The sequence below is a fragment of the Petaurus breviceps genome, unplaced genomic scaffold, assembly GCF_028583685.1.
Source record: "Petaurus breviceps papuanus isolate PSGF00001 unplaced genomic scaffold, PetGlider_PUasm1.0 171, whole genome shotgun sequence".
NCBI classification, from domain to species: domain Eukaryota; kingdom Metazoa; phylum Chordata; class Mammalia; order Diprotodontia; family Petauridae; genus Petaurus; species Petaurus breviceps.
The window spans coordinates 14,504,656-14,529,973 of record NW_027185754.1 but is presented as its reverse complement, the minus strand read 5'-3'; the positions used below and the strand labels follow the sequence as shown (position 1 = coordinate 14,529,973).

The window sequence follows — 25,318 nt, the reverse complement described above, 5'->3', positions numbered from 1 at the left end:
TTCCAATGGCCATGAAGGCAGCTGAAGCTGAAGCTGAAGCACTCTGGTCAGAAATCGAAAACTTCAACATCATCCACTGAATCCTGGGCCATCACCAATAGCCCTGACTTTTGTCGTGTCACTGGGCTTTGATGACTCTGCAAGAGAGAGTGAGGCTGACAACTTTGTGCAACTCTGCCTCACTTAAATCCAATTCATGTGCAAGTCAAGACATCACCCTGTGATGTCATTGGTCCTCTTGAAAATGGATAGTCTCCTCCTCAGGATTCTAGGGTACCCCTGAGGGAAAATGAGGTTTTTCAATTGCTGTCATCTTGAGCTTCTATCAGGAGCTCCTACCAAGGATGTTCCCCAAATATGAATTGCCAGTGGCTACTGCCCTATAATCAGTTGCCAGAACCAGTTAGTATCTCCCCAGTATCATTTAACCAGTTGATATCTCCTTGATACCATCAATAAACAATCAATAATTAATTAGCTTTCAAAAAGGCATGCTTGCTGAGAAGTTAAAGCCAGAATAGAAGTGCAAACACACCACTCTAACTAGGAGCATACTCTCCCCTTTTCCACCTTGATTCCTGGGGAAAGAACTCTAGATTTAGAGTAGCTGTGACATTCTTCTTCCCAGGGAGGTCACATTCAGGTGTGGTGTAGTTGAAGAGTGAGTTGCTCCCTTGTGTGTAGGACATAACGTCTTGGCAGCCAGGTGGATCCCCTGCTGGGTGGGGTCCATCCGCTTGCTCCTTTTGGCTATTTCCTTCCCAGGCTTGGGATCTTCAATTCTGGAGGACAAATTTAGAACTAGACAACTAATAACTCTCCTTTCCCTCAACCCCAACTGTTGTGTTTTTTAATTTCCTGTCCAGTGAAACTTGTAACATTAACTTTGACCAATTGCCTTATGCAAATCTGTTTTTTAAAGTCAAAATCTCATTGATAATGTCACATTTTTTCCCCTTAGTAACTACACTAAGAACTCCAAGAGCAGGAAGACCCCGACTCAGGTTATTTTTAAGCTTTGAACAATCAGCTTCTTTTCTAGAAAAATCTGAAGCAATACTACTTTTTTCCCACCATCTTTTAAATGAATGATTTGAAATAGATGATTAAAACACTTCCAGCTCCACAAGTCTACATTTTTATTATTTCTGTTTTCTTTTGGAAGACTAGATCTCCGCATCTCACCGAGCCTGGAAGTACCAGGGCTACTTATAATAGCTGATATTCATACAGCACTTACTATATGCCAGGCACTGTGCTAAACACTTTGCAATTATTATCTCATTTGATCCCCACAATTGCCCTAGGAAGCAGATGCCATTACTATCCTCATTTTACAAACAGCAACAACAACAACTAACATGTGGTGTTATATGGTTTATATACATAGTAAGTACTAACTTATTGTGTGCCAGCGGCTGTTCTAAACAATTTAGAGTTATCTCATTTGTTCCCCACAACAGCCCTGGGAGGTGCATTCTGTTTTAACCCCATTTTACAGATAACAATACTAACTAGCATCTATCTAATCTTACTATGTACCAGGGGCTGTGCTAAGAGCTTTAGAATTATTGTCTCATTTGGTCCTCACAACCACCCTGGGAGGTAGGAGCTATTATTATTCCCATTCTATAGATGAAGAAACTGAGGCAAACAGAGGCTAAGTGACTTGCTCAGGTTCACATTGATAGTAAGTGTCTGAGACTGGATTTGAATTCAAGTTTTCCAGGATCCAGGCCCAGGGTTCTACCGCTGCACCACCTACTACTTCTCTTAAGAGCTTTGAGCTGTTCTGTTTACAAGCTGGGCCATCCCTCCTGTCTTTAGTTGACTAATTCCAGCTGGTTATTTATCACTGGGAAGGGTGGCTCATAAGCAGTAGCACTACAACACTTAGAGGAAAATTAGCTCCTCCCTGGGGATCTGACCCAACAATATGAATAGGACTTGGGGAAGTAACTCCCTGATGGGGAAGCAGAAAGCTCAAAATAAGAACAAAAAACACACTTGATTCAGTACCACCCAACCCTCCCAGGGGACTCACTATATTGATGCCAGACATGGTATGGACCCTCTATTGGCAGAGTTCACTATGTCACAGAACTCCTCCTGCCTCAGTCTGCCCCATATCTAGGGATGACGGGAATGCACCTCCAGACCTGGCTTTTTGTGATTTATTTTGAAGCAAAAACACTCAATGGATTCATCTCCTCAAGCCAACATCTCCCTCTGAGATACCTTTCTTATACCAGTCATCTATGGAACTGTCTTGCCTCAGTAGAGTTCAATTAAAGCCTGCAAGATGAATAAAGTGAATGCCTTTTCAAGTTAGCTTTATAAAGAACCAGTGATACTGATGCAGAAAAAAAAAAAACCCTGATCATTTAGAGATTGTAAGTAAATATATTTCCTCACTGTCAACTTTTCTCAAAAGAAGTGAAATATTATCTTTGGTATTTGTTAGAAGCTTTCATAGAGTATAGACTGAGATCCACAGAATACCCAAATCTCCCTTTAATTATTTAGTTTCTTCCATTCATGCATTTCATGTTCTTCACTAGCTTAAAGGATGATTAAGATTTGGTCAGAGTAAATTTCTGCTTTTTGAAAATCAAGGTTCTTTGAGATTGAGAGGTTTATGAGAGGTAAAGCCGATATTTTTGATTATATGAAATTTAAAAGGCTTTGCACAAACAAAATCAATGCAGATAAAATTAAAATAAACTCAAGAAATTGGGGGATGAGGATTATTTTGGCAGCAAATTTCTCCAATGAAAGTCTCTTCTTTATAAAACATATAGGGATGTGAGTCAAAATTTTAAGAATAAGAACCATTCCCCAATTATTAAAAGGATAGGAATAGGCAGTTTTCAGAAGAAATCAAAACTATCAATAGTTATATGAAAAAAATGCTCCAAATCACTAATAACTAGAAAAATGCAAAAATTAAAACAACTCTGAAGTACTTTCTCACACCATCAGATTAGCTAAGATGACAAAAAAAAAAAGGAAAATGACAAGTGCTAGAAAGGATGTGGGAAAACGGGTATACTATATGTTGTAGGTGGAGCTATGAACTAGTCCATCCATTTTGGAAAGCAATTTTTAACTATGCCTAGACATAGTATGGACATTCCACTGCATCAAAGAACTCCAGAACTTAAGAGATCCTTTTATCTTAGCCTCTTCCTTTATATTTTCAAATATAAAGCTTTGAAGTTTGAAAGACCATTACATAGCCTTTTACCCAGGAATATTGCTCTTAGTGCTATACGTCAAAGACAATAAAGAAGGAGGGAAAGGACTTATCTGCACAAAAATATTTATAGCAGCTTTTTTTTTTGGGGGGGGGGGGAAGTGACAGTGGCAAAGGATTGGAAAGTGAAGGGATGCCCATCAGTCGGGGAATGAATGAATAAATTATGGTGTATGAGTGTGATGGAATACTATTGTACTATATGAAATGATAAAGGGGATGGTTTCATAAAAAGATTTGTAAGAGTTAATACAGAGTGAAGTGAGAAGAACCAAGAAAAGAATCTACATAGTAACATTGTAAAGATGATCAGCTTTGAATGACTTAGTAACTGATTGTAGTGCCAGTGTGATATTCACAGCACTGATGGCAACTATGAATATGCTGGCATAGTTCTGAATCACAAAATATAACATATTCTTCATGTAGAAGACAGAAGCAAAACATTTATTCAGACACCAGAAAGCCAAATCCCAACACCAGAAAACCAAATCCCCAAACCAGAAAGCCACATCCATCATAGAAACAAAGAAGTTAATATACTTTATCACTGCAGGGAGCAACACCATACCTAGCTGTCTCTTTGCCTGCATCCTCCCTCCATTATAATTGCTCTGACTCCCAGTCCCTCAGCTCTGCTCCACCAGTTCAGCAATCTCCTCCAACCACAGGCTCCAGTGATTACATTCCCTATTAAGGAGCAGGGAAGATCTTCAAAATTCCCTTAGGCCTATTAAGGGGCAGAGAAGATCTTCAAATTTCCATACCATTAAACTGATCAACACAACCACCCATCACAACTTCAAAGGACTCATGATGAAACATGCTCTCCATATAGAAATTGAGGGACTCAGAGTATAGATTGAAACACATTTTTTCCTTTTTTTTCCTTTTGTGCCCTTCCCCCACTTTTGGGAACATGCTTAATTTGGAAGTTTGTTTTTCATGAATATACAAGTTTGTAATAAATTTTGTTTTCTTGCCTTCTCACTGAGTGGGGGAATGGGGAAGGGAAAGGGAAAGACTGTGGACTTGAAAAAAAATTTTTTTTTTAAGTCTTTGTGCACTTTCTGCTGCCCTGAAGAAGGTTCCATACAGTGTTGTTCTTGGTTTCCGTCATAACTTTAAAGGGAAATTTTAATGATGTCCGGAGCCCTAGATGTCCTGTAGATGAAGGAGGAAGATGTCCTCAAGTTCCTGGCTGCAGGAACCCATTTGGGCGGCACCAATTTGGACTTCCAGATGGAACAGTATATTTACAAAAGAAAGAGTGATGGCATCTACATCATTAATTTGAAGAGAACTTGGTGAAAACTTCTGCTGGCAGCTTGTTCCATTGTTGCTATTGAAAACCCAGCCAATGTTAGTGTCATCTCATCCAGGAACACTGGCCAGCAATCTGTTCTGAAATTTGCTGCTGCCACTGGCACCACACCTATTGCTGGACATTTCACACTGGGCACCTTCACTAGCCAGATCCAGGCAGCTTTCAGGGAGCCTCGCCTTTTGGTGGTCACTGATCCTCGGGCAGATCATTAGCCTCTGACTGAAGCATCGTATGTTAACCTCCCGACCATTGTGCACTATGCAACACAGACTCCCTACTTCACTGTGTGGACATTGCCATTCCATGTAATAACAAGGGAGCTCACTCGGTGGGTCTGATGTGGTGGATGCTGGCCCATGAAGTCCTGTGGAAGTTTCCTCCCGGGAACACCCCTGGGAGGTTATGCCTGATCTTTACTTCTACAGGGATCCAGAGGAGATTGAAAAGGAAGAGCAGACTGCAGCTGAGAAGGCAGTGACAAAGGAGGAGTTTCAGGGTGAATGGACTGTACCCACCCCAGAATTCACTGCTGCTCAACCAGAGGTGGCTGATTGGTCTGAGGGAGTACAGGTGACATCTGTGCCCATTCAGCAGTTCCCCACCAAAGATTGGAGTGCTCAACTGGCTACTGAGGACTGGTCTGCAGCTCCTACTGCTCAGGCCACTGAGTGTGTAGGAACTACCACAGAGTGGTCTTAAAACCCAGATGTTCTAATGGTGTTGAAAAAATGCTGATTGAAAATAAACATTGGTTTCTTAACAAAATAAATAAATAAATAAATAAAGTCTCTGTGCTTAAAAAAAAATCCAGGGTCCTGGAATAAAGTATTATACAAATTAAAAAATATATATACATATATATATATATATTTGCAATAAAATATTACCATAGGAAAGTAGTTTTGATACTGTGAGGTATTATTTTAAATGAGTATACTAATCATTGTGGAGAAAAGTAAATTCAATAGCACAACTAGTTCTGCAGGGGATGGATGTGATCTGAGTCATCTGGAACTAGCTATACAAATTCATTGACTTTGCCTTCTGCATGCAGTCAACCAGGTGTTGTCCCACAAAAATGGTAACATTTTTCAATTAATTTTAAATATAAAGCTTTGAATTTATTTTTTTTCCAGTTTCTAACTATTTTGTTGACAAATCACTTACCAACCAATACATACCCAATCATAATTGCACATTTTCAGTTAAAATACAACAACAAAAAAGCTGTTTCTCACAACAGTCTTCAAGCAAAGTTTAAATGACCGGATGCTGTGGATATTATAGAGGGAATTGTTGGTCAGGTGCTGGTTAGATTATATGACTTCAAGATCCCCAAGCTAAGATTCTTTGATTTTGTGCAGTATTGCCAGAGATGCATCAATTTTTTTTTAATTGGTGATTTCATAATCACTTTACTATGTAAATTGTAACTCTTCACTACTCCCACTAGGCCTTAATCAGTGGTTTCAAGAACTTATATAACATTCATCACCTATGGTCAGTCTTTTTGGTAAAGAGATTATTTGTGCTTAACCCAGCTGGTCTTCATATGAAAGTTCATGCTGGTACCCATATTCAAAGTGTTTTCCAGCATACTAGGAACTGTTGCAGCTTATGCTCCACTGGCATAGCTTTTAAGAAAAGTGGAGAGAAAAGAGGAGTAGAGTCCTTCTGCTATAGGATTGGTCCATCCCTTGACTCAGTGTTGAAATCCCTATCTCCCACCAACCAATATTTAAAGCCCCCAGAGATATGGTTATCTTGTTAGCCAAACACCTCAGTTCTTTTCTTAATCCAATCAAAGGGGAAATTTCTTTTTTTTATTTTTTTATTTTTTTTTTAAAGCAATCGGGGTTAAGTAACTTGCTCAAGGTTACACGGCCAGTTATTATCTCTGGGTGTGGTGCTGAGTATCTGAGCCCGGACTTGATCCAGGTCATCCTGACACTGGAGCCGGTGCTCTTACTTGCTGTGCTACCTGGCCGCCCCCAAAAAGGGGAAACTTCTTAAAGGGATCACCAAACTCTTGTTTGTATATAAAAAACTCTACCCTTCTGTTTGATTGATTCAATGGAGACTCTAGGTTTTTCTATGATTACAGTATTTGGGGTGGGGTTGGAATCCTCCACTCTTACATTTCTTCATATAAAAATGTAGATTTAGCTACACGAGCACCAAGTTCTGTGTCTGACCAACAATTTTATTTCACCTATACAAGATATATCACCAAGCCTTATGATGTACTCATATGTTTAGAATACGTGAGCTAGCCTAGCTAAATTGATCACAAAGCTGTTGGCCATTCAGTTAACTTTAGCATAATCAATCAATCTATAATCAGGAAATATTTATTAAGTACATACTATGCTAGATACAATACAAAGTGCTAGGGATACAAAGACAAAACAAAAAATATTCCCTGCCCTAAAGGAGCTTGCTTTCTCATGGGGGAAGACAATAAATCAGTATATATATGATAAATACAGACTGAATGGAAGGTAACTTCAGAGGAGAAAACACTAGCAGCTGTGGAATGCAGAAAAGGTAGTGTAAAGGAGTGGAGTCTTAAAAGAAGTCAGAGATTCTAAGAGTTCAAAGTTGAGGGAATGCATTTCAGGAGAACTGCTAGAGCAAAGGCTTGGAGGTAGGAAACCTGGTGTGTCATGTATGAGTAGCATCAAATAGCTCAGCATGACAGATTGCAAAGATGGGAAGGGGCCAGGTTGTAAAGAAATGCCAAAAAAAAGGACTTGGTGTTTGATCCTAGAAGTAATATCAAGTTTTGTTTATTGATTAGGACTATGACATAGTCACACTGGAACTTTAGGAAAATCACTTTGGCAACAATGTGGAGGATGGAGTGGAAGGATAAGAGACCTGAGGTAGAGCAATTACTAAGCCATTGCATTAGTCCAAGGGAGAGAATATGAGGGCCTGAAATGGGGTGATGACTGTGTGAATGGAGAGAAAGGGGCATATGTAAGAGATGTAGAGAAATCACAAGATTTTGCAATTTTCAATTAATTTGGATAAACAGAGTAAATGAGAGGAGTAAAAAATGACCAAGGTGGCAAATCTGTAGAGTGGAAGAATTATGGTGCCCTTCAAAGTAATAAAGAAGTTCAGAAGATGGGTGCCTTTGGGGTAGGGGGAGTAAAGTAATGCTTTGGACATATTGAGTATGAGATCTTCAATAAGCAGCTGATGATGTGGAATTAGAAAAAATTAGGGCTAGATAAGTATATCTGACAATCATATAAGTAGAGATGACAATTGAATTTATGGAAGCTAGTCAGATCACCAAGTGAGAGATTATAGTTGGAAAATAGAAAGCCTAGAACAGAATCTTGAGAGACACCCACATTTAGTGCATGAAAACTTAGCCCAGTAGACTAAGAAGTGGTCATACAGATAAGAAGAAAATGATGAGGGAAGAGAGTCCCATAAGCCCAGAAAGATGAAAACCTCCATGAGGAGGATGTTGGTGTTCAACAGTGTCAAATGCTACAGAGAGATGGAGAAGGAAGATCCAAGAAGTGGCTAATAGCTGTGGCAATCAAGAGATCATTGGTACCTTTGGAGATAGCAGTGTCAGGCAAATGGTGAGGTCAGAAACCAAAATGCATAGGCTTTAGTGAAAGGAGAGGAAATAGAGGCATTGAGTATCAAGGAGTCTAGTTAAGAAAGGGAGGAGGGATAGGAAATGGTATCTACTAAGTCACAAAAGGGTTACAATATAGATTGGAGGAGAGAGTATCCACACCGATAAAAATATAAGTCATTGAAATATTAAATGTATAGTATAGTATGTATTTCAGAGGTAGTTTATTTTATACATAATACCCCACACTTGCTCTAGAGATCAAAAAGTTTTTTTTTTTTAATTTGGTACCTATTAAGAGAGTTATATATTATGTAGCTATCTTAAGATATTTGTTTACTATCTGATGTTTGCCATAGGTTTACTAATGCCCTTAAGGCTATTTTTTCAGCTTAAACATTAAAATTCAGAGCAAGAAGGGCATTAATAATAATAATAAATACTGATTAATTTTTAGCCAGGTCTAGGGATCTAAAATCTTAGCGTTGAAAGGAAGGAACCTAAAGAGACCATGTTATACAACTTCCTGCCTTCAGCCAGGCAAACCCCAATACTATAGAATTTTAGAGTTTAAAGAGATTAACCAATCAATCAACAGGCACTCATTAAGCACCTAGAAAATGCCAGGCAACTTGCTAGGCACTAGAGATACAAAGACATAAGTGAAATAATCCTTGCTTTCAAGGAATTTACATTCTTTCATGGGAAGCAACATGTCACATAAAGGTATATATAGAATATAGTAAATATAAGGTAATTTCAGATTGAGGCAGAATATCATAAAAGGTCTCTTGTAGGAGGTAGTGTTTGAGTTGGGAAGTTAGAATTTTAGGAAGAAATGAGGGGATGTGTTACAGAAATGGGAGTTAGCATGGGGACAGGAGATAGATTGTATAGTTGGGGAATAGTGAGGACAGTATGGCTGAACTGCAGAGTACATTAAGTAGAATTACATATAATAACCCTAAAAATGTAGGTGCAAGAGAAGTTGAGAAGAGAAATGCCTAATTGTAGGATAGACTTGATTCTGCAGGTAACAGGAAGCCTCTGGAATTTATTGAGTAGAGGAAGACCTGTGCTTTAGGAATATCACTTTGACATCTGTGTAGACAACGAATTGGAGAAAGGAAAGACTTGAGGTATGGCAGGCTAGTAGACTATTGAAATAATGGAAAAAGGAGGTGATAAGGAACTGACCTAGGGTGATGGTTAAGTAGAGAGAAAGGCAAGGATGAGAAATGTTTTGGAGGTCAAAGTGATAAGATTTAGCAATTGATTGGATAAGTAGGGAGAGAGAGAAAGTTTTGCAATTGTGAAGCAGGGCAACTGGAAGGACAGTGGTGCCCTCCATAGAAATGGAGAAGTTTGGAAGTATAAGATAGTAAGCTCTATTTTGGAACTGTTGGGTTTGAAATGCTTATAGGACATTTGGTTTAAAATGTCCTATAGGAAATAAGCAATATGAGACTGGATCTAGGACTGAAGAGAGAGAGGAGGAGGAGGAAGAAGAAGGAGGAGGAAGAAGAAGAATACAGAGGGTCAAGAAAGAGGATTGAGAAAAAGGCATTAGATTTAGCAATCAAGAGATAATTTTTGAAAGACTGGTTTCAGTGCATTGCAAAGGGCTGAGAGGTAAGTGGGGAGGAAGTGGAAAGAATGAATCTAGACAAATTTTTTTTTAAGATTTTGGATGTAAAGGGTAAATAGGATAATAATTGGAGAAGGTAGAAATAATAGTGTTTTTGAAGGGGAGACCTGGTGCCATTATAGGCAGTAGGAAATGTAGATAGGGAGATTGAAGATTAGATAGTGGGAGGTCTATTAGAGGAGGTAGGAGGGTATGGAATCAAGAATATAAGTAGAATGGTTGGCCTTAGCAGGGAGAAGGTCGAGCTCTTCATCAGTTCCTTCCAGTGCTGGTGTCAAGGTAGAAAAAAATTGAGGATTATATTTAAGGGTTTTCAGATGTATAAGGGAGGAAGGAGGTTCCTGGAAATTGCTTATTTTTTCCTTCTCAAAGTATGAGAGAATCTCAAAAATAGCTAACTCCCTCATTTTACAGAACAAGAAACTGAAGCCTAAAAAAGTGAAATGAGTACAAGGAAAAGGTAGCAGAGCTAAGATTCAAATCCAGGGCTTTTGCCACCATCCTATGGCCATTCCTGTTTGGTTAATGAAGCAGCTGTAGGGAAGTCAAGCCTTTTCTTATCCAACCAGCCAAGTAATTTCTCCTGCCTATAAATTTAGAGGTTATTTTTCCATATCTCTCATGAATTTATTTTACTTAGTATTACTTTGTGGTCATATCTTCTCTCCTTAACCTGATTGGAAGTTTCTTGAGGATGGATCATATGTTAATTCATTTTTGAAACTCCCACAGCACCCACACACAGGGCAATGAAGTCGGCATGTTTTTTGGCCTTCCGAAAAATGTTGAATGACATGTCCATGATTATGTAGCTAATGGTGTAATAGGAACTAGAAATTTCTGCTCCCTGTTCCCCACCTCTACTCCCTAGCACAGTGATCTGAGAGGGTGTTATAGACAAGAATCTTATAATAAATGAATGTATGTGCTCACACGCACACATATTGTTCATAGGAGTACCCTTCACTGACACTAGGACTTTTTCATATGTCATCTTATTGAAAGGAAGAGGAAACAGTAATTCAACAACCTGGTGGTCAACACTAAGTATAGTTCACTGTTGGAAGATAAAAGACAAGCTACCAAGTAGACACTCTAGACTATGCTTAATGGAGAGAACAAGGGCAACAAAGTTTACCTTCAACTCCAATTAATTAGACAAAGTTCCGAAAAACCTGCTGCCTTTGAGACAGTAACTTTATTGAATTGACAGACATATAGCAGCAATTTACATACTGAAAGGGTTAAAAAGGAAAGCAAATTAATATTGCAGAAAGCTACCCTCCACAGCTAGTTGCAACTACTGCAGTATAATGTTAATAATTAGGTATTCATGCACTAAATATGATTAATAACCCTAGGGTACCAAAGCAGAGGCCAGAAAGAGTTATACTTAATTTCAAGGCTTTTTTATTCTATGAATGGTCGACCAAGTATCACCCTCCTAGCAGCATCTGGAGCACTCGTTGGTGTTCTATAGGTGGTTGGTGTACTTGACCCCCTTTTTAAAAACGTGTGTTCCATAAAAACACTACTTCCGCCCCAGTCCCATCTAAGAAGCTTCTGTTAAGGAAAAGAAATGCATGTTTCCATCTAAAAATCTGTAAAAGCTAACAAATCCCCCAGGCAGCAGTCAACGGAGCAGAGCTTAGAGCAGGCACTTCAGCAAATTCATTTCTGATGAGAAGTGTTAGAAAATTCACTCCTGCTCTTTGCTAGGTTTCTTATCACTCTGAGGTGGTGTGAGGACTCCAGTGGGAGCAGACACTCTCTCATCAGCCAGCATGGCTTGCTTTTCATAAGCTCTGTCCTAAAATAAGATCAAAGGAGAGAAATGAAAATGGTTTTAAAAAAAGGCAGGTTTTTGACTTATAACTTATTTATTAACTGCTGAAGAGAAGATATGCAATAACACTTAAATTCTTCTATATTTTCAAAACTGTCCCTTATATTGAGGTGGTTAAGCAAACCAATGCTAATTCTGAATAAAATGAGTCTTCAATTCAGAAATGATAATCTAGGGATAAGGATGGGCTGATATTAAAAGGGGGAAATGATCAATTTCATACTGATATAATTATGTATATCCAAAATCAGATTCAGTTTCATAGTATGATTTTTTTTTTATAATTAACTGGGTGGGTATCTTTCTGGGTTATTTACATGTAGCCTTGTCTGGGGCACAGGACTACACATACTGGGTATGGTCACTTCTAGAATGATGTCTTGTTTTACCATCCTTAAACCAATGCATGAGAAAATATAAAGGTTTTACTGACCAGCAAATTTATGGTGTTCACATGAGTCTGAATGTTATGCATGTCCTCACTGGGAACACCCTTGAAATATTTGAGTCTGGCTCCTCCTACTTCCTTTACAGCCATGGCAAATGGGACCATCCACTTCACACACTCCTCTACTTCTGGCCAGTCAAAGCCTGGAAAATAAAGTGAAAATTGTGCTCAATCTAAAGCTTAAAATATGAATAGGTCAAGTTTATATATATATATATATATATATATATATATATATATATATATATATATATATATATATATATATATATATATATATATATATATATACCACACTTCAAATTCACCTGAAATCCAACTTACCTGAAACTTTTTTCATTATCTCAGTGGAAGAGAAATGATACAAGGCAGATGCAGCCAGTACTCCATAAGTAAAATCAAAACAGCCCATATCCAGGATGCATACATCTAAAAGCTACAGAGAAGGTGGGGAAAGCATGACAGAAAATAAGCCAGTCAATCAATAACCACACCCCCATGGCATTTACTTAAGATAGAAAGGAAGTTGCACCAAATGGAATTCTTACCTCGGCAACCTGCACAAAAATTTGCTGAGGATACTGCGGCATGAGCACTTCTTCATACAGATCATTGAGATAGGCAACCTGCATGTATACGTTTAGCCAGGACACAAGTGTCATCGGACTCAAACGCCACTTAAGGGCCTAGGATAAAATGAAGGGAGAAAAGGAGGAGGCAATTTAGGGATCAACAGTGAAGCCAAGAGTAATGGAGCACCCCACCATGCAGTGGTAGATTGCCATACAAATAACCAACCATCTTCAGGGTTACAATATGTCCACACAGAATCAAGACTTAGAAGGTCATTACTTAATTTAGAGAATATGATAAGTAGGTATACAATTGAAGATGAATCAAATTCAAACAGGCAATTGCTTTCATCCTTGAAGAAATTCTGCATGAAGATTGAGCAGAAAATGTTTTATAAATCATTACTAACTTACCTTCATAATGATTAATTCCATGGTAAGAATCTCTTCCTCTGTACAAGCCCCATCTGTCACATAAGCAAACTGATACAGCTTTGGTGGATAGATTTCCTGACAGAAAAATAAAATCATCATTACCACCAAAGCCAAACATTGGCATCTCCATGCCATAGTGTCCATTCAAATATCCCATTATCTGCTTTTACTGAACCAACTTTGACTGAAGATACAAAAACATAAAGATTCCAGCTCTGATGCATGTATTTTGAATTCTAGCATCTTTAAATGGTTAATTCATAGCCATATATTCAAGGGAGAATGAAAGGGCCCATCAGTAGTCAAAATGCCTGTGAAATCTGAAAGAAATTAATCAATTGTGCTTATTATCATATACCTTTAGAGCAATTTTTTTGTCTCCTCAATATTCTTAGCTTCACATTTAAAAGCTGGGCCCTAACTTACTACAAGATGCCAAGATTAAGGCTGTTTCCTACATCTAAACCATATTCATAGCCCACAAGTAAGGTACTTTCCATACCATAAAAACAATATAGTCTGTATTCTAAACATGAACAGATTTCCTACCCTTGCTGAAGCTAACATACAATACTAACATAAAAACTTGAACAAGTTTTACCTCAAGTTTGGCAGCTATAAATAATGAGGTAATCCCAATAAGCTGCAAAAGTGTTTTTGTAATATTTCGCTGTGTTGCCATATATCGATCAAAGAAGTCTTGTGCCAAGTAATACGTCTCCCTGTGAAGTTTATAGACTTCAGACACCTGAAAAAATATTTAATAAGTCTTAGTACATTTACCTGAAAGAATGTTTTTCAAGAGCCTTCAATGTTTTGCTTTTAGACAAAACAGCAAAAACAAAGTGCTGACAAGTTTACTTTTCTCCATTCTAACCTGTAAGTGTACTTACATAGAGAACTTGAGTCTTACTTAATATGGCCCAACTCTTCTAAGTTTTGTATGTAGGTTCAATACTTTAGAGAATTAAACAATTATTTTCAAGAGAAACTCCCTTAAGAAAGTCCCCCCCAAATTATCAACTTTTAAAAATTTAATCTGAAAAACTTTTATGACTTAGGCATCACACACCATATACTACTAGATGGTTAAGATAGCAAAAAAGTTTAATAAATATCAAAATACAGAGATCTAAAGGGACGCACAAAGTCAGGCTTCAAAGGTATGACAGTATAGTAGAAATATCAATAGATCAAGAAGGAGACCTTGATTCTAGTCCCAGCTTTATCACTTACTAAGTGAATGTGTCTGTATTCTCATTTGTAAAATAGAAAAAAGTCCCCAGCATAACTGGTTGTTGTGAGGAACATATGAGAACTCTAAGAAGATGCTTTGTAAATAATAAATTGCTGTACAAATGTAAGGTATCATCACAAAAGCTAATAAAAAAGACTACTGAGTCTTTCTAAGGAATAGGATTTGCCAACATTAATATGTTAATGTTTAAAAATTGTCTATGTTAAAATCTAAATTGTAAGTAAGCAAAGGATGTATGTATTTTTTTTTGAGGGGTGGGGAAGGGAATGATTGAAAGAGTAAGAAGACAATAATTGGTGTAAATAAAGTTTATGAAGATTCCTTAACATGCCAAACGCCATTTCTAATGATTAGAGTTAATATCACTGGCTGGTATTCAAGTTCCACCATTATGTTTTAGAGCAGAAGTAAAACCCAACTCTTGAAGTGAAATTCTTTTGTTGTTTGTAAAACAAACTTTCAAAGATCCTTCACCAAACTCAAAATTTAGCATCTGCCATTAACAGTATGGGCACCCTTTTCATTTGCAAAAAATCACAGTTGTGACAGGTATCAGGTTTCTTAACTTATTTAACTTTTTAACTTATTTAACTTCTTAACTTATTTAAGAAGAAAAAAAAGACCACTCATAAAAAGCTATATATGATGAAGCATCTCTCATAGAAGACTAGATATGCCAGACAAGATGAATTACCTATGAGAGTCACAAAATAGGGAACAACTTTACTTCATGTTTGCCACAGATTTTAAACAATAGAAATGTTTGTTCCAGGGCCAAATTAGAAAAGAAAAACAGAATTACTTTTGATTTCCATGTTTTGGAAATGAGAAAGGCAATGAATACTCCATGGATTCAAAAAAAGAACCAGACTACCAATTCAAAGAATTCTTTGTGAATGAGCAAAATATGATCACATACTTGTTTATACCATACTGTCAGAGTTTAATGCCAACAGTCAAACTTACCTCCATCATCCAATCCAGAAGGATGGATCGCATTCTTGGCTGTAGAGAAGGGTGTCTCTCCATAAAGTTCTTATCCCTCAGGTATACCTGTTCTTTGCTTAACATGATTTTCCAAACCTCATCTCTATTTGCCCAGCTATAAAAAATGAAACACTTATTAAAGTGCCTAAAAATTAGAAGGAAAGCTGTAGTATAGAGCTACAGATGTGTAAGTGGGTGTGGCAGGTTAATTACTTACCCCAATAATGGTAATGGTGTAGCTCTATGTTGGGAGAAGTTGTGGGTTGGCATATTAGAATTAAGTAATGATGGCTCATCCCCTCCTTTGTCAGGAGTGAGAATCACTGACCACGGATTTCTGAGAAAAGCCTGTTCAAGGAAAACATCTTTTTTAAATGATGGGTTACTCAAAATCAGTCTCAGTACAGAGATATAAATGATTATATCTGACAGCACTTATTCATAAAAAGAAGTACTTTCACACTACAGGAAAAATGTTAGTGTCATTATCTTAATTAAAATAGAATCCTACATTTTATGGGATAAAGGAAAATGAAGACAAGTCTATATTAAAGATTTTCAACTCTTTTGGCAATCAGCCAAAGACTATAAACTCCAGAGGGTTTTTTTTTTTTTGTGCATAAAATAAAATACATAGGATTACAAAAGAAATCAATTATACTGAAACATGCTTATCAAAATGTTGAAAAAAAAAACACAAATTCATGAACCCAATGAAATGTATTCAAAGACACAAGACTAAGAACCCCTTGTCTAGATAAAGGAAATTCACATAACCTCAAACACTCATTTTAGCCTTTAGCTTTGTCTCTTATCTAACAAATACCTCCTATTTACAATTTACCTTTCTAGAAACATTTTTAATATCCTTTTGTGCCATTTTATAAAAGATTTCTGGGTTTTTGCTACCTCATTTACTTAGACCTTATCTAAAGTTACAGACTACTTTACAAGCATATTACCATTTTAGGTAGAGAACAAAAAGAGATAAAGTATGTTCTACAGCAAAATATTTACTTTAAAGCTGGCTGTCCGTACTAAAAAGTGTAAAAATAGGACTGCCCAAATCAAACTGCCTGGGTGACTTTTGCAATAGCAAGTTTAAAATTAAAATGCATCAGTTGCTGCACTTTTCAGGAGAGAGGGAACTAGCAAACCTTTTCATGTAGCTACCTAGTATAGCTCTCTTAAATTGAAAGTCTGTTCAGGAACAATGTATTGGATCTATCTTCATATGGTACCAAAAACTACAGGGAAACAGCATAGATTTTTAACCCCCTTGAAAGAGATTCAAAATGTTTGACACATTTAAAGTAGTAGTATATTTTTAAGAAAAATAAATAATAAATCCAGTATTGTGAGAACTAAAATTTATGCCTTCTATAAAAACCATAAAAACAGAAAATCAAAACATTTAAGACCACCTTTGCAGACCAAATGTATCCCAAATGTTATAGTGGTCTCAGTTGAAGTTTTGGAATACTTGATTTCTATTCAAATAGGAATGTTTGGGCAAAGTTTGAGTTGCATTAAGACTTATTTTAAGTTACCATATTTAATTTCTGGCTTTACAAAGAGTTTTAGATTCAATTTTCAGAACCTCTCTCCCTCCAACTCCTTCCCCCTTTTAAAACAATGCAGCCATCTTGCTGAAAATGTCAGCCAACTATGCCTGCATGGAAAATCCATGGAAAAGTCTGAATCTAGTTGCATTTCCACTGTTTTAATAAAGAGGAAGCCGATTAAGTTTTATTACAGACTCTTCTATCAGTAGGCCCAAAATTTTGTTTTGAGGGCACAATCATCTCTCACCAATTGATTGGCAAAGCTAAGAACAGGTCTTTGTAGATAAGTTGGCAGCCATTTTTAAACCACAAATCAGAGAAGAGTTACAAGAGACCTAAGAACTGACTAATTTTTCCCTAGAGGAGGCATCTTACAGAAGAAGTAGGTAAGCAGAATAATACCGCATTTGAATACATTTTAAAGAGGTACCTGGCTTTAAAAGATTAACCCAAACTAAAGAGGGTTATAGAGAGAACTGGTATAAACTGAAAGTTCAAGGTCATGTTCCAATGAAAAAATTGGAACTCATGTTAGGGCTATAAATTTCCTGAAGCAACATGATGGATATAATATATTAGTCTTGGAATTTAATAAAAATGCTACTAATATTTAGTAGGAGACCTAAAGATCAATATTATCCTAGGACTAGATATGGTCTTGATGAAGTAGTTATTCAAAGACAGCATTACTAATGATTTTTAAAGATAGTTCACAGTAGTGACCCATCTGTTGTTCTTCTAATGCATATGTGCTTACTTCAGCAGGTCAATAATTATAAACTGTTTAATGGAATAATTTTGTCCACAAGCCAACCAAAAGATTTCTATTGTACTTCCAAACTCTAGCTTCACAAATAACATCAAATACATTCTTCCCTAAGTAGATCGACAAACTCAGATATCAATATATTTGAAAAAATAAATAGGAATCTGTTCTGAGTATGTAGAGAATTACAAGAAACCCTTAAAATATCCATGGTTGGAAACTGATATGAGTAAACTCAATATTACTATTCACATACCATGGCTATGTTGAGATAGGGCAACTAGATTATCTCATATAAAGTGTTATTATTAAGTATTCTGTAATTGGAAAGTGCTATATAGATGCAAGCTTTTATCACATTCTATTAATATGTCAAAGACCAAGGGCTCTGCTTAGTCTATTCCTCATTTGAGAACTGCAAACACTTTTACGTGTTTAAATTTTAAGATAAGCTTAACTAATTCAATATCCACTCTTGCTGCTCCAAGAAGTGAAGGTGCACATAGTAGGTACTTAAAGATTTGTAAGTGAGAGAGAAGAAAAATAAATTTATTTTCTAATTGAAGTACACCTAATGACATACTTTGCATTTTTAAAATGGGGTTATATAACCCACATAACCCTCATTATTGGGTTTGATTAAAGGATTGGCTTAGAGTGGATGAGAGGATATAAGGAAAAAGGAATAACTATTTTCTTTACTAAATTGAAATACTTCCCCCACACCCAATTTAGGAGGAAGTCACCAATGTCACTTTTCAATGTTCAGAGAATTCTGCTTAGGAAGGACTGAACATCTTTTATATTAAACTATGACTACCTTTTCAAACAATGATGCCCATCTGCTATAGTACTTTGCTCTTTAAGTTTCCAGCTGCTACCTCTGTTTAGATATGCCACATTGTTCATTATCCTATGAAATGATGTACTACCCACCCCCAAGTTTGTTACAGGCATTTAATTCAGCTTAAATAAATATTACTACTCTTGTTTTTTATATGATGTTACAAGATATGACTGGGGATGGGGTAGGGAGAGTGAGAGATACCTTCTCTAAATCCAAACCATGACTATGGTCTCTAGTCATTTCTGGAGGTAAAGATAGTATGGGTACTTTTCATAATGAGCATCAGATATCACAATGTATAATTTTAGCGACTTGTTCTTAAGGGAAAGGTAAGACAAGTAGATTAGTCAATGGCAACTCTATAATAAAATATATATTAATATACAATATTTTTTACAAATAGTTATACCTATTAAGGTCAGTTCAAAACCCAGTTGGTAGCGACACTTTTAGTTAAATGTTAAACATATACACTAATCACTGGCTAAAGGTAGTGAAGCAGTGTCATCAAGATATAAATTAAGCCTTTATATTTAATGTTATCACATGCTCTATGCAGAAGGAATTCAAGAATTTCAAAGGTGTAAAGAGACTTTCCAAATAGAGGTCTTCATTCAGAAACTTACTCTTTCAGAGACCACTATTAATCCACTTACCCTGAGCTGTTTGTCTTCCTTTAGAAGGTGACTAAGATATGTATTTCCCATTTGGATCATATGTGAGCTTGTATACTGGTCTAAGGCTAGAGAACTTGGTTTTAGGTCTGTCTACCAATGATTAGCTTTATTACCTTAGACAAATCATTTTACTTCTCTAGGACTCAGTTTCCTCCCCACTAAAGGAAATGCTTGAAACAGATGACTGCAAGGCTATTTTCCAGTTATTATGTGAGATGTAAAATCTAAGTGTCCAGAGTTTTCTTAATTAGGGGAGAAGGAATGACAGTCCTCAGCTTGTTAAGAGCTGAGAGTACATACTCAGGCAAGGATTACCTTTAATTGAATGAGTGAGGAAGAATAAAAGAATATAGTAGAAGCATGATTATAGTAGTAAGGAGAAAGGAAACTACAGAGTTTAAAAATCATCTTTATCAATATCAGGAAATAACAATGATGATGCTTGCAGACTATGAAGCTTACCGGTATCCTGACTGCAGTTCTTCCAATTGTTTCCCTTTTGGCCAGTACTTCATCTGGATCCAGCAAAAACTGGATTCAAAAAAACATATCAAATGAGAGAAAATAACATAGAACTGTGAGCATAAAGTCTGACCAAGAACGGTCTCCTCAAAACCAATCCTTTCTCCCACAATACCTGACTAAGGATCCCTATAGTCTCAGGATATTTAGAATGTAGGACAGGGAAAGAGTTCCTTCCCCACATTTTAGCTCTCTTATACTCACCACAGCTACATCTGCCTTTCTTTTCCGTGAGCGGGAAGATTCTGTTGATCCGCTACCATTTTGTTCTCTTCCAGGCTCATTCCCCCTCTTCTTGTTCTCATCCTCTTTCCCATTCCACCGATCTTCCTTGCCATCAGGGCTTCTTTCCTCCCTCCCTTCAGCATGTTCACTGGGACTTTGATTTTTCTTCCCATCAAAGAGCTCACCAGAACTTGGATCTTGCCTGCCATCAGGATTTGGGTCTTCCCTGCCATCAGGTCTTGGATCTTCCCTACCATCAGGGCTTGAATTTTCCCTTCCATTTGGTCTTGGCTCATCTCTCCCATCAAAAAGCTCATGGAGACTTGGATCCTGCTCCCCACAGATAAGCTGGTGGAAGCTTGGATCTTCTTCCTCACAGATGAGATCAATAGGATTTGGGTCTTCCTCCTCAGAAATAAAGTCCTCATCATCGGGGTGTGGGATTTCCTCCTCACAGATTAGATCATTAGGGTTTGGATCCTCTTCATCACAGATAAGATCATTAGGGTTTGGGTCTTCTTCCTCACAGATAAGCTCCTCGGCATTGGGATCTTCCTCATCACAGATAAGGTCCTCTGGATTGGCGTCTTCTTCCTCATCACACATAAGCTCATCGGGGTTGGGACCTTCCTCTTCACAGATCAGCTCATCAGCATGGGGGTCTTCTTCCTCACAGACAAGCTCATCTAAGCTTGCACCTTCCTCCTCACAGACTAGCTCATTGGGGTTTGGATCTTCCTCCTCATAGATAACTTCATCAAAGCTTGGATCATCATCCCCATAAACAAGCTCATCAATACTTGGATCTTCCTCCCCATCAAAGAGCTCATCTGGGCTTGGCTCATGTGTCCCGTTCATAAGTACATCATGGCTCCGCTCATGTGTACCATTCATAAGCTCATCATGGCTTGGCTCTTCCTTCCCATTCACAAGCTCATCGGGGTTTGGCTCTTCCTTCTCATCAACATGATCTTCCTTTACATCCTGGGTAAATTCCTCCTTCCCCTGGCATTCCTCCGAAGCACTGCAAAAATAAAGCCAATGGGGATTGTTGGGAGGGGCTTTGCCCCTAAACCACATTCTCCCTTTCCCTGCCACAGAAATACTCACCTTTCTCTGGACATTGTGGTACAGCAAGGGCTAAGACCTCAGTTCTAGAGGGACAAAAAGAGGAAAGATTAAAAGGACTGTCTTTGCCAAGCAGCAGCAATCTACCCTGCGGCAACCTAATTCCCATGAGTACAAGTCCCACTCCCTCTTTCTTCCTTTTTTTCCCAGGGCGGTGAGAGTGAATAGCTCCCAAGCCCCCGAGGGAAGAGCAGTTTGGAAAGGGAGAAGGGCCACAGATCCTCAAGATCAGTCTCTAAGAGACGACCCACCCACTCATTGCAATAAGACTCTCTGACCTCCGCTCAGCCCTCAGAGAACAGCAATTCTTGGGGTGCACTGATCTTTCCAATTCAAGTGCAACCTGGGGCACCGGACCTGCCTCTGTGGATTTATGTGCAAATCAGTTTAATTGGGGGTTGGGTGGGGGAAGGTCACCTCCGCCCCCCTTGGCGGGCCTCCCATCAAACCACCAAACGGGAGAAAATGAGTCAGATCTATCTCCAGCGAACCCCAACCCTGTGGTGCCGGTGGAGGCGGCGGCGACCAAAGCAGTGGCTACCACGCATCTACAGGGTAATCCCGGGGTCCGCAGAATCCTGCTTCACCTGCTCTTGCATCTCTCTCACCTCCCTTCTCCTCCCCTTACCTCCGCCGTTGCTCTGGCAGGCGGCCACGCGGCGAAAATCCAGGTGGCAGGGGTAATGACCAAGCAAGGCGGGAGTCTTGCCAGGGGCAGCCTCGCTAACCCGCTGGGTGACACGCGGCATGTACTGCGGACCCGCCTGGTCAAGCCGGCAAGCGAGCTAACAGCGTGCGCCCCTCTGCCTCTATCTCCCTGGCCCTCCTGAGCCCATCTCCCGCCCGCTCACTACCAGCTCTGCTGGCTTGCTAGCTCTGGCTAGCAGGCTGGTGGCTGGGGCTGGCCCGCCCGCCCTCAGGGGCGGTGTTTGCGGCTCCCACTCCCCGCCCTCCTCCCCCGACCTCCCGCCTCCGCTTGCAGCTCCTCCCGCCACACCACACCGCGCCGAGTGTGGCCCTCGCCGGCTCTGCCGGCTGGTCTTGCCTGGTGGCAGCCGAAGGACACGGAGCTCCACCTCTGGCACCAGCTACCAGCAATTGGGCTGGAAAGATGAAGATGCGAGGACCCGGCTGCAAGGACCCGGCTGCGAGGACCCGGCTGCAAAAATAGGCTGCAGGGTCTTGGCTGCAGGGACTTGGCCGCAGGGATTTGGCTGTAGGGATGCGGTTGGGGCTGCGGTGGCTGCGAAGACTCGGCTGCTGACGCTCGGCTGTTTTCGGAACTCGGCTGCGAATCTCTCCAGCTGTGGCGACGTGATGCCCAGCACTCCCGCCTCCCTCCTCCCGCCCTCCCCTGGGAGCCCCAGGTGCATCCTTACCCGCAGCGGGCGGCGGCTGGTGGCGGCAGCGGGCGGAGGCGGTGGCAGCGGGGGCTGCGGCAGCGGAGCTGGAGGCTGCGGCGGGGGTGGCAGCGGCTGGGGAGGTGGCGGTGGTGCCGGGGGCGGCAGCGGTGGTGGCGGAGCTGGGGGCTGCTGATGGATGCCCGAAGGCGGCAGCTGGTGATCGGGGTTGGCCGAGGGAGGCAGGGTGAAGAGGAGGAGAGGCTAAGGCCAGAGGCGAAGAAGGAGGAGGCCAGAGGAGGCCGGAGGAGGCGAAGCTGGCGAAGCTTGGAGCTCCTGGGCAGCTCTGGTGGGATGTGCACGGCGCAGCTACCTTCCTTTATACCCTGACTGCCCGCGCCCCCCTCCAGCAGGACAGTAAAAAAATATCTAAGGCTCACAGCTGCCCCCCCACCCCACCCCCTCATTTCTCTCCCTCCCCTCCCCAAACTCCCCACCCCCACCAACTCCCAACACCCTCCCCCCCCCCCCCAGGTACAGCCAGTTCAAGCCTCAATGCCTGGGCCGGGCTAGGGCCAGCTCTCCCTGCCTGGGCGTCGAGTTCTGGGGGCAGGGGGCACGGCGCCAGCAGCTGGGGATGAGAAGCTGCTCCCCCTCGTCAATTTACAGGGAGCATGCGCAATGAGGTGCAGCTGCCTAAGGGGGGGTGGGGCTTCCTGGTGCTCTGGGAGAGGCGAAGGGAGGGGGGTGCTTGCAACTCGAGGGCTGAGGGAAGGGAGGTGGGGCTGGCCCCAGCACCGCTGTTCTCTCTCTAAGCAGCCCGAGCAGCAAAAAACAGTGTTGGTCCTCTACAGATCTCTGTAAACAGGGGGGCAATTGTGCTAGCTCTTTTGGAGGGGGAGAAATGATATGGGGGTCCCCGACTGCAGGCCTGGGTCTAGCCTCAGACTTGGGGAACAGTGTCATGAGATGGGGTGAACTTGAAAGGGATGGAGAGGGGAGGCACTATTGCTCTTTGGCCTCTGAAATCGCCGCTGAAAATTGCACTTGATGTCTTTCGCCAGGGTGTGTGTGTGGGGGTGAGTGGAAAAGGGGTCTTAGCAGATTTTCTTGATTTTCAAGGCCATGATGCCAGTCCTAACTCTTTCTCTTCTCCTTCGTTCCTGTTGTAATATACTCCCAACAGACCAAGCTTACCTGACTCTGCAAAAGCCTGTGTGATTTTCCCTTCTGCCTTTCATTCATGTGCAACCCCCTGCTTCCAAGTCTCGGGAGACCTTTCCAACTCAGGTTGAGCTCTCTAGCCCTTGAGGCCCCTTCACACTTATTGGTTGTACCAGACATTCTGGCCCCTGATTTTATTCAACTTAGTACTTTGTTGCACATGGCCTTGCGGTGGTATCTGGCATGACTGCAAATCAGGGGTTCCTCCAAAAGAATCTTCTGAAAGACTGTAAGCTCAAGAGAGTAATGATTTATAAATGGTGCTCTTCCTGGGCCACCCAACAAAATGCCACAGCCATATTTTCTGAACCAAAAGTTGCGAAGTATGATCTGACAAAGGATGTTTCTTTGGGAAAGCATCCTTACTTAAAAGTACACTTTGTTTTCTTAGAATGGAGACAGCTCTGAAGAATCTCAGAGACAGAATCTCTACTCACAAACCCAACTCCAGGAGGTGTAGTAGGTACTTGATCACATTTGTGGGATGAGTGAGAATGGATTTGGAGTCAGAAGTCCTGGATTCATTATCAAGCTCTGTGGCTTACTGCTAGTGTGACCTTTGGCAAATCACATATCTCTGTGCCTCAGTTTCCTTATCTATGGATGACAGATGTTCTAACTGACATTCAGCCCTTCCAATGAATAAAGATGGCAGGATACTTATGAATGAAGGGATGAGGATAAAAACCTTCTGCCGATTAATGAATAAAGATGGTGGTCTCCATGGTGCCTAGGGTGAGAGGGATTGCAAAATGATTACTAGGTTCCAGGTGTGTTTGGGGGAAAGAGGCAGGGATGAACCTGAGATAAATTGATCATGCAATTGAACTGCACTGTTAAGAGAATAGGCTTTTAACCCAAATCTTCCTTTTACTGACTCTGACTTGTTAGCAAGTCCTTTAATCTCTTTGGGTCTCAGTTTCTGATCTTTAAAATGGAAATTGGGTAGGGTAGGACTAGATGACTCAAGGTCCCTTCCCAAAAAAGAACCCCTTCCAACTCAATGTTCAGTAATTTTAAGTTCATTCTGCAAAGCAAAGATTCAATTTAATTAAACAAACATTTACTTATATCTTTATTTATTTGTGAGCACCCACTGTGTGCAGTCCTCTGCTAGGGGGATGCTAGATAAAATAAGACATGTCCACTGGCCTCAGAAAACTTACAGTTTAGTGCTCATTTGGGAAAACCAAATCTTCCTTAATCCCTTGGTTTTCTGTTTTCCTCCCATCCTTTCCTAGACCATTCTACAATGAAGTTTAGGGAATAGCATAATAGGAATTTTAGGAAATTATACTTGTTTAAAATAGAGGAACAAGATTAGACACAGGCATGGGAAATGGGAGGGAGAAGAAGACAAGGAAGGACCAAATCTGAAGTGGCCCATGTACCATTCTGTCCCCTGGGGAGAGGGGCCTCCCTGCCCCTGGAGGGGGATCTTCCTGGGAAAGAGACAGCCTTCCAATAGCATACCACACCTAATCCTCTTTTACAGATATACCAATTCTTCTTTCTCTTGGGAGACATGGAAGTAATGAGACAAGGCAAGCATTTTGAGGGGTTGCTTTCTCTCTGATAGTCCGTGAAGTTTGGGCAGCTGTTTGCACAACTGGACTCGGCTGTCACTGAGGCAGCCTCTGTCT

The 25,318-nt window shown here is 40.2% G+C and overlaps 2 protein-coding genes across 4 annotated transcripts in view; one reads left to right on the top strand and one right to left on the bottom strand.

The window, feature by feature from the left end:
• Positions 1-5,348, top strand: part of RPSA2 (ribosomal protein SA 2) — a 67,693-nt gene extending 62,345 nt beyond the window's left edge. Inside the window, 3 exon segments of the mRNA XM_069082584.1 lie at positions 4,387-4,834; positions 4,837-4,948; positions 4,951-5,348. Coding sequence (XP_068938685.1) covers positions 4,427-4,834; positions 4,837-4,948; positions 4,951-5,282 — 852 coding nt within the window. The 5' untranslated portion in view covers positions 4,387-4,426 and the 3' untranslated portion in view covers positions 5,283-5,348.
• A 5,651-nt stretch (positions 5,349-10,999) lies between these two features.
• Positions 11,000-22,555, bottom strand: CCNE1 (cyclin E1). Of its 3 annotated transcripts, none has more exons than XM_069082577.1 (12): positions 22,491-22,555; positions 21,094-21,137; positions 19,963-21,007; positions 19,699-19,767; positions 15,599-15,729; positions 15,361-15,496; positions 13,738-13,884; positions 13,116-13,211; positions 12,678-12,815; positions 12,454-12,565; positions 12,115-12,272; positions 11,000-11,645 (listed from the first exon to the last, which is right to left on the bottom strand). In XM_069082577.1, the coding sequence occupies exons 2-12, from the start codon at positions 21,105-21,107 to the stop codon at positions 11,535-11,537; spliced, it is 2,157 nt and encodes a 718-aa protein (XP_068938678.1). In that variant the 5' UTR covers positions 21,108-21,137; positions 22,491-22,555; the 3' UTR covers positions 11,000-11,534. The 3 variants fall into 3 exon arrangements, with proteins under 3 accessions (XP_068938678.1, XP_068938676.1, XP_068938677.1); XM_069082575.1 differs by lacking the exon at positions 22,491-22,555 and adding an exon at positions 21,740-22,017; XM_069082576.1 differs by lacking the exon at positions 22,491-22,555 and adding an exon at positions 21,390-21,490.
• Between the last annotated feature and the right edge of the window lie 2,763 nt (positions 22,556-25,318).

Bases quoted from the DNA above. Each gene is read 5' to 3' on its own strand.
- CCNE1 (XM_069082577.1), bottom strand. The intron at 19,768-19,962 runs GTGAGTATAAGA...TTTTGAATCCAG, and splicing joins GAAAGGCAGATGTAGCTGTG to TTTTTGCTGGATCCAGATGA. The intron at 15,497-15,598 runs GTAAGTAATTAA...CATTTTTTATAG, and splicing joins ACACCATTACCATTATTGGG to CTGGGCAAATAGAGATGAGG.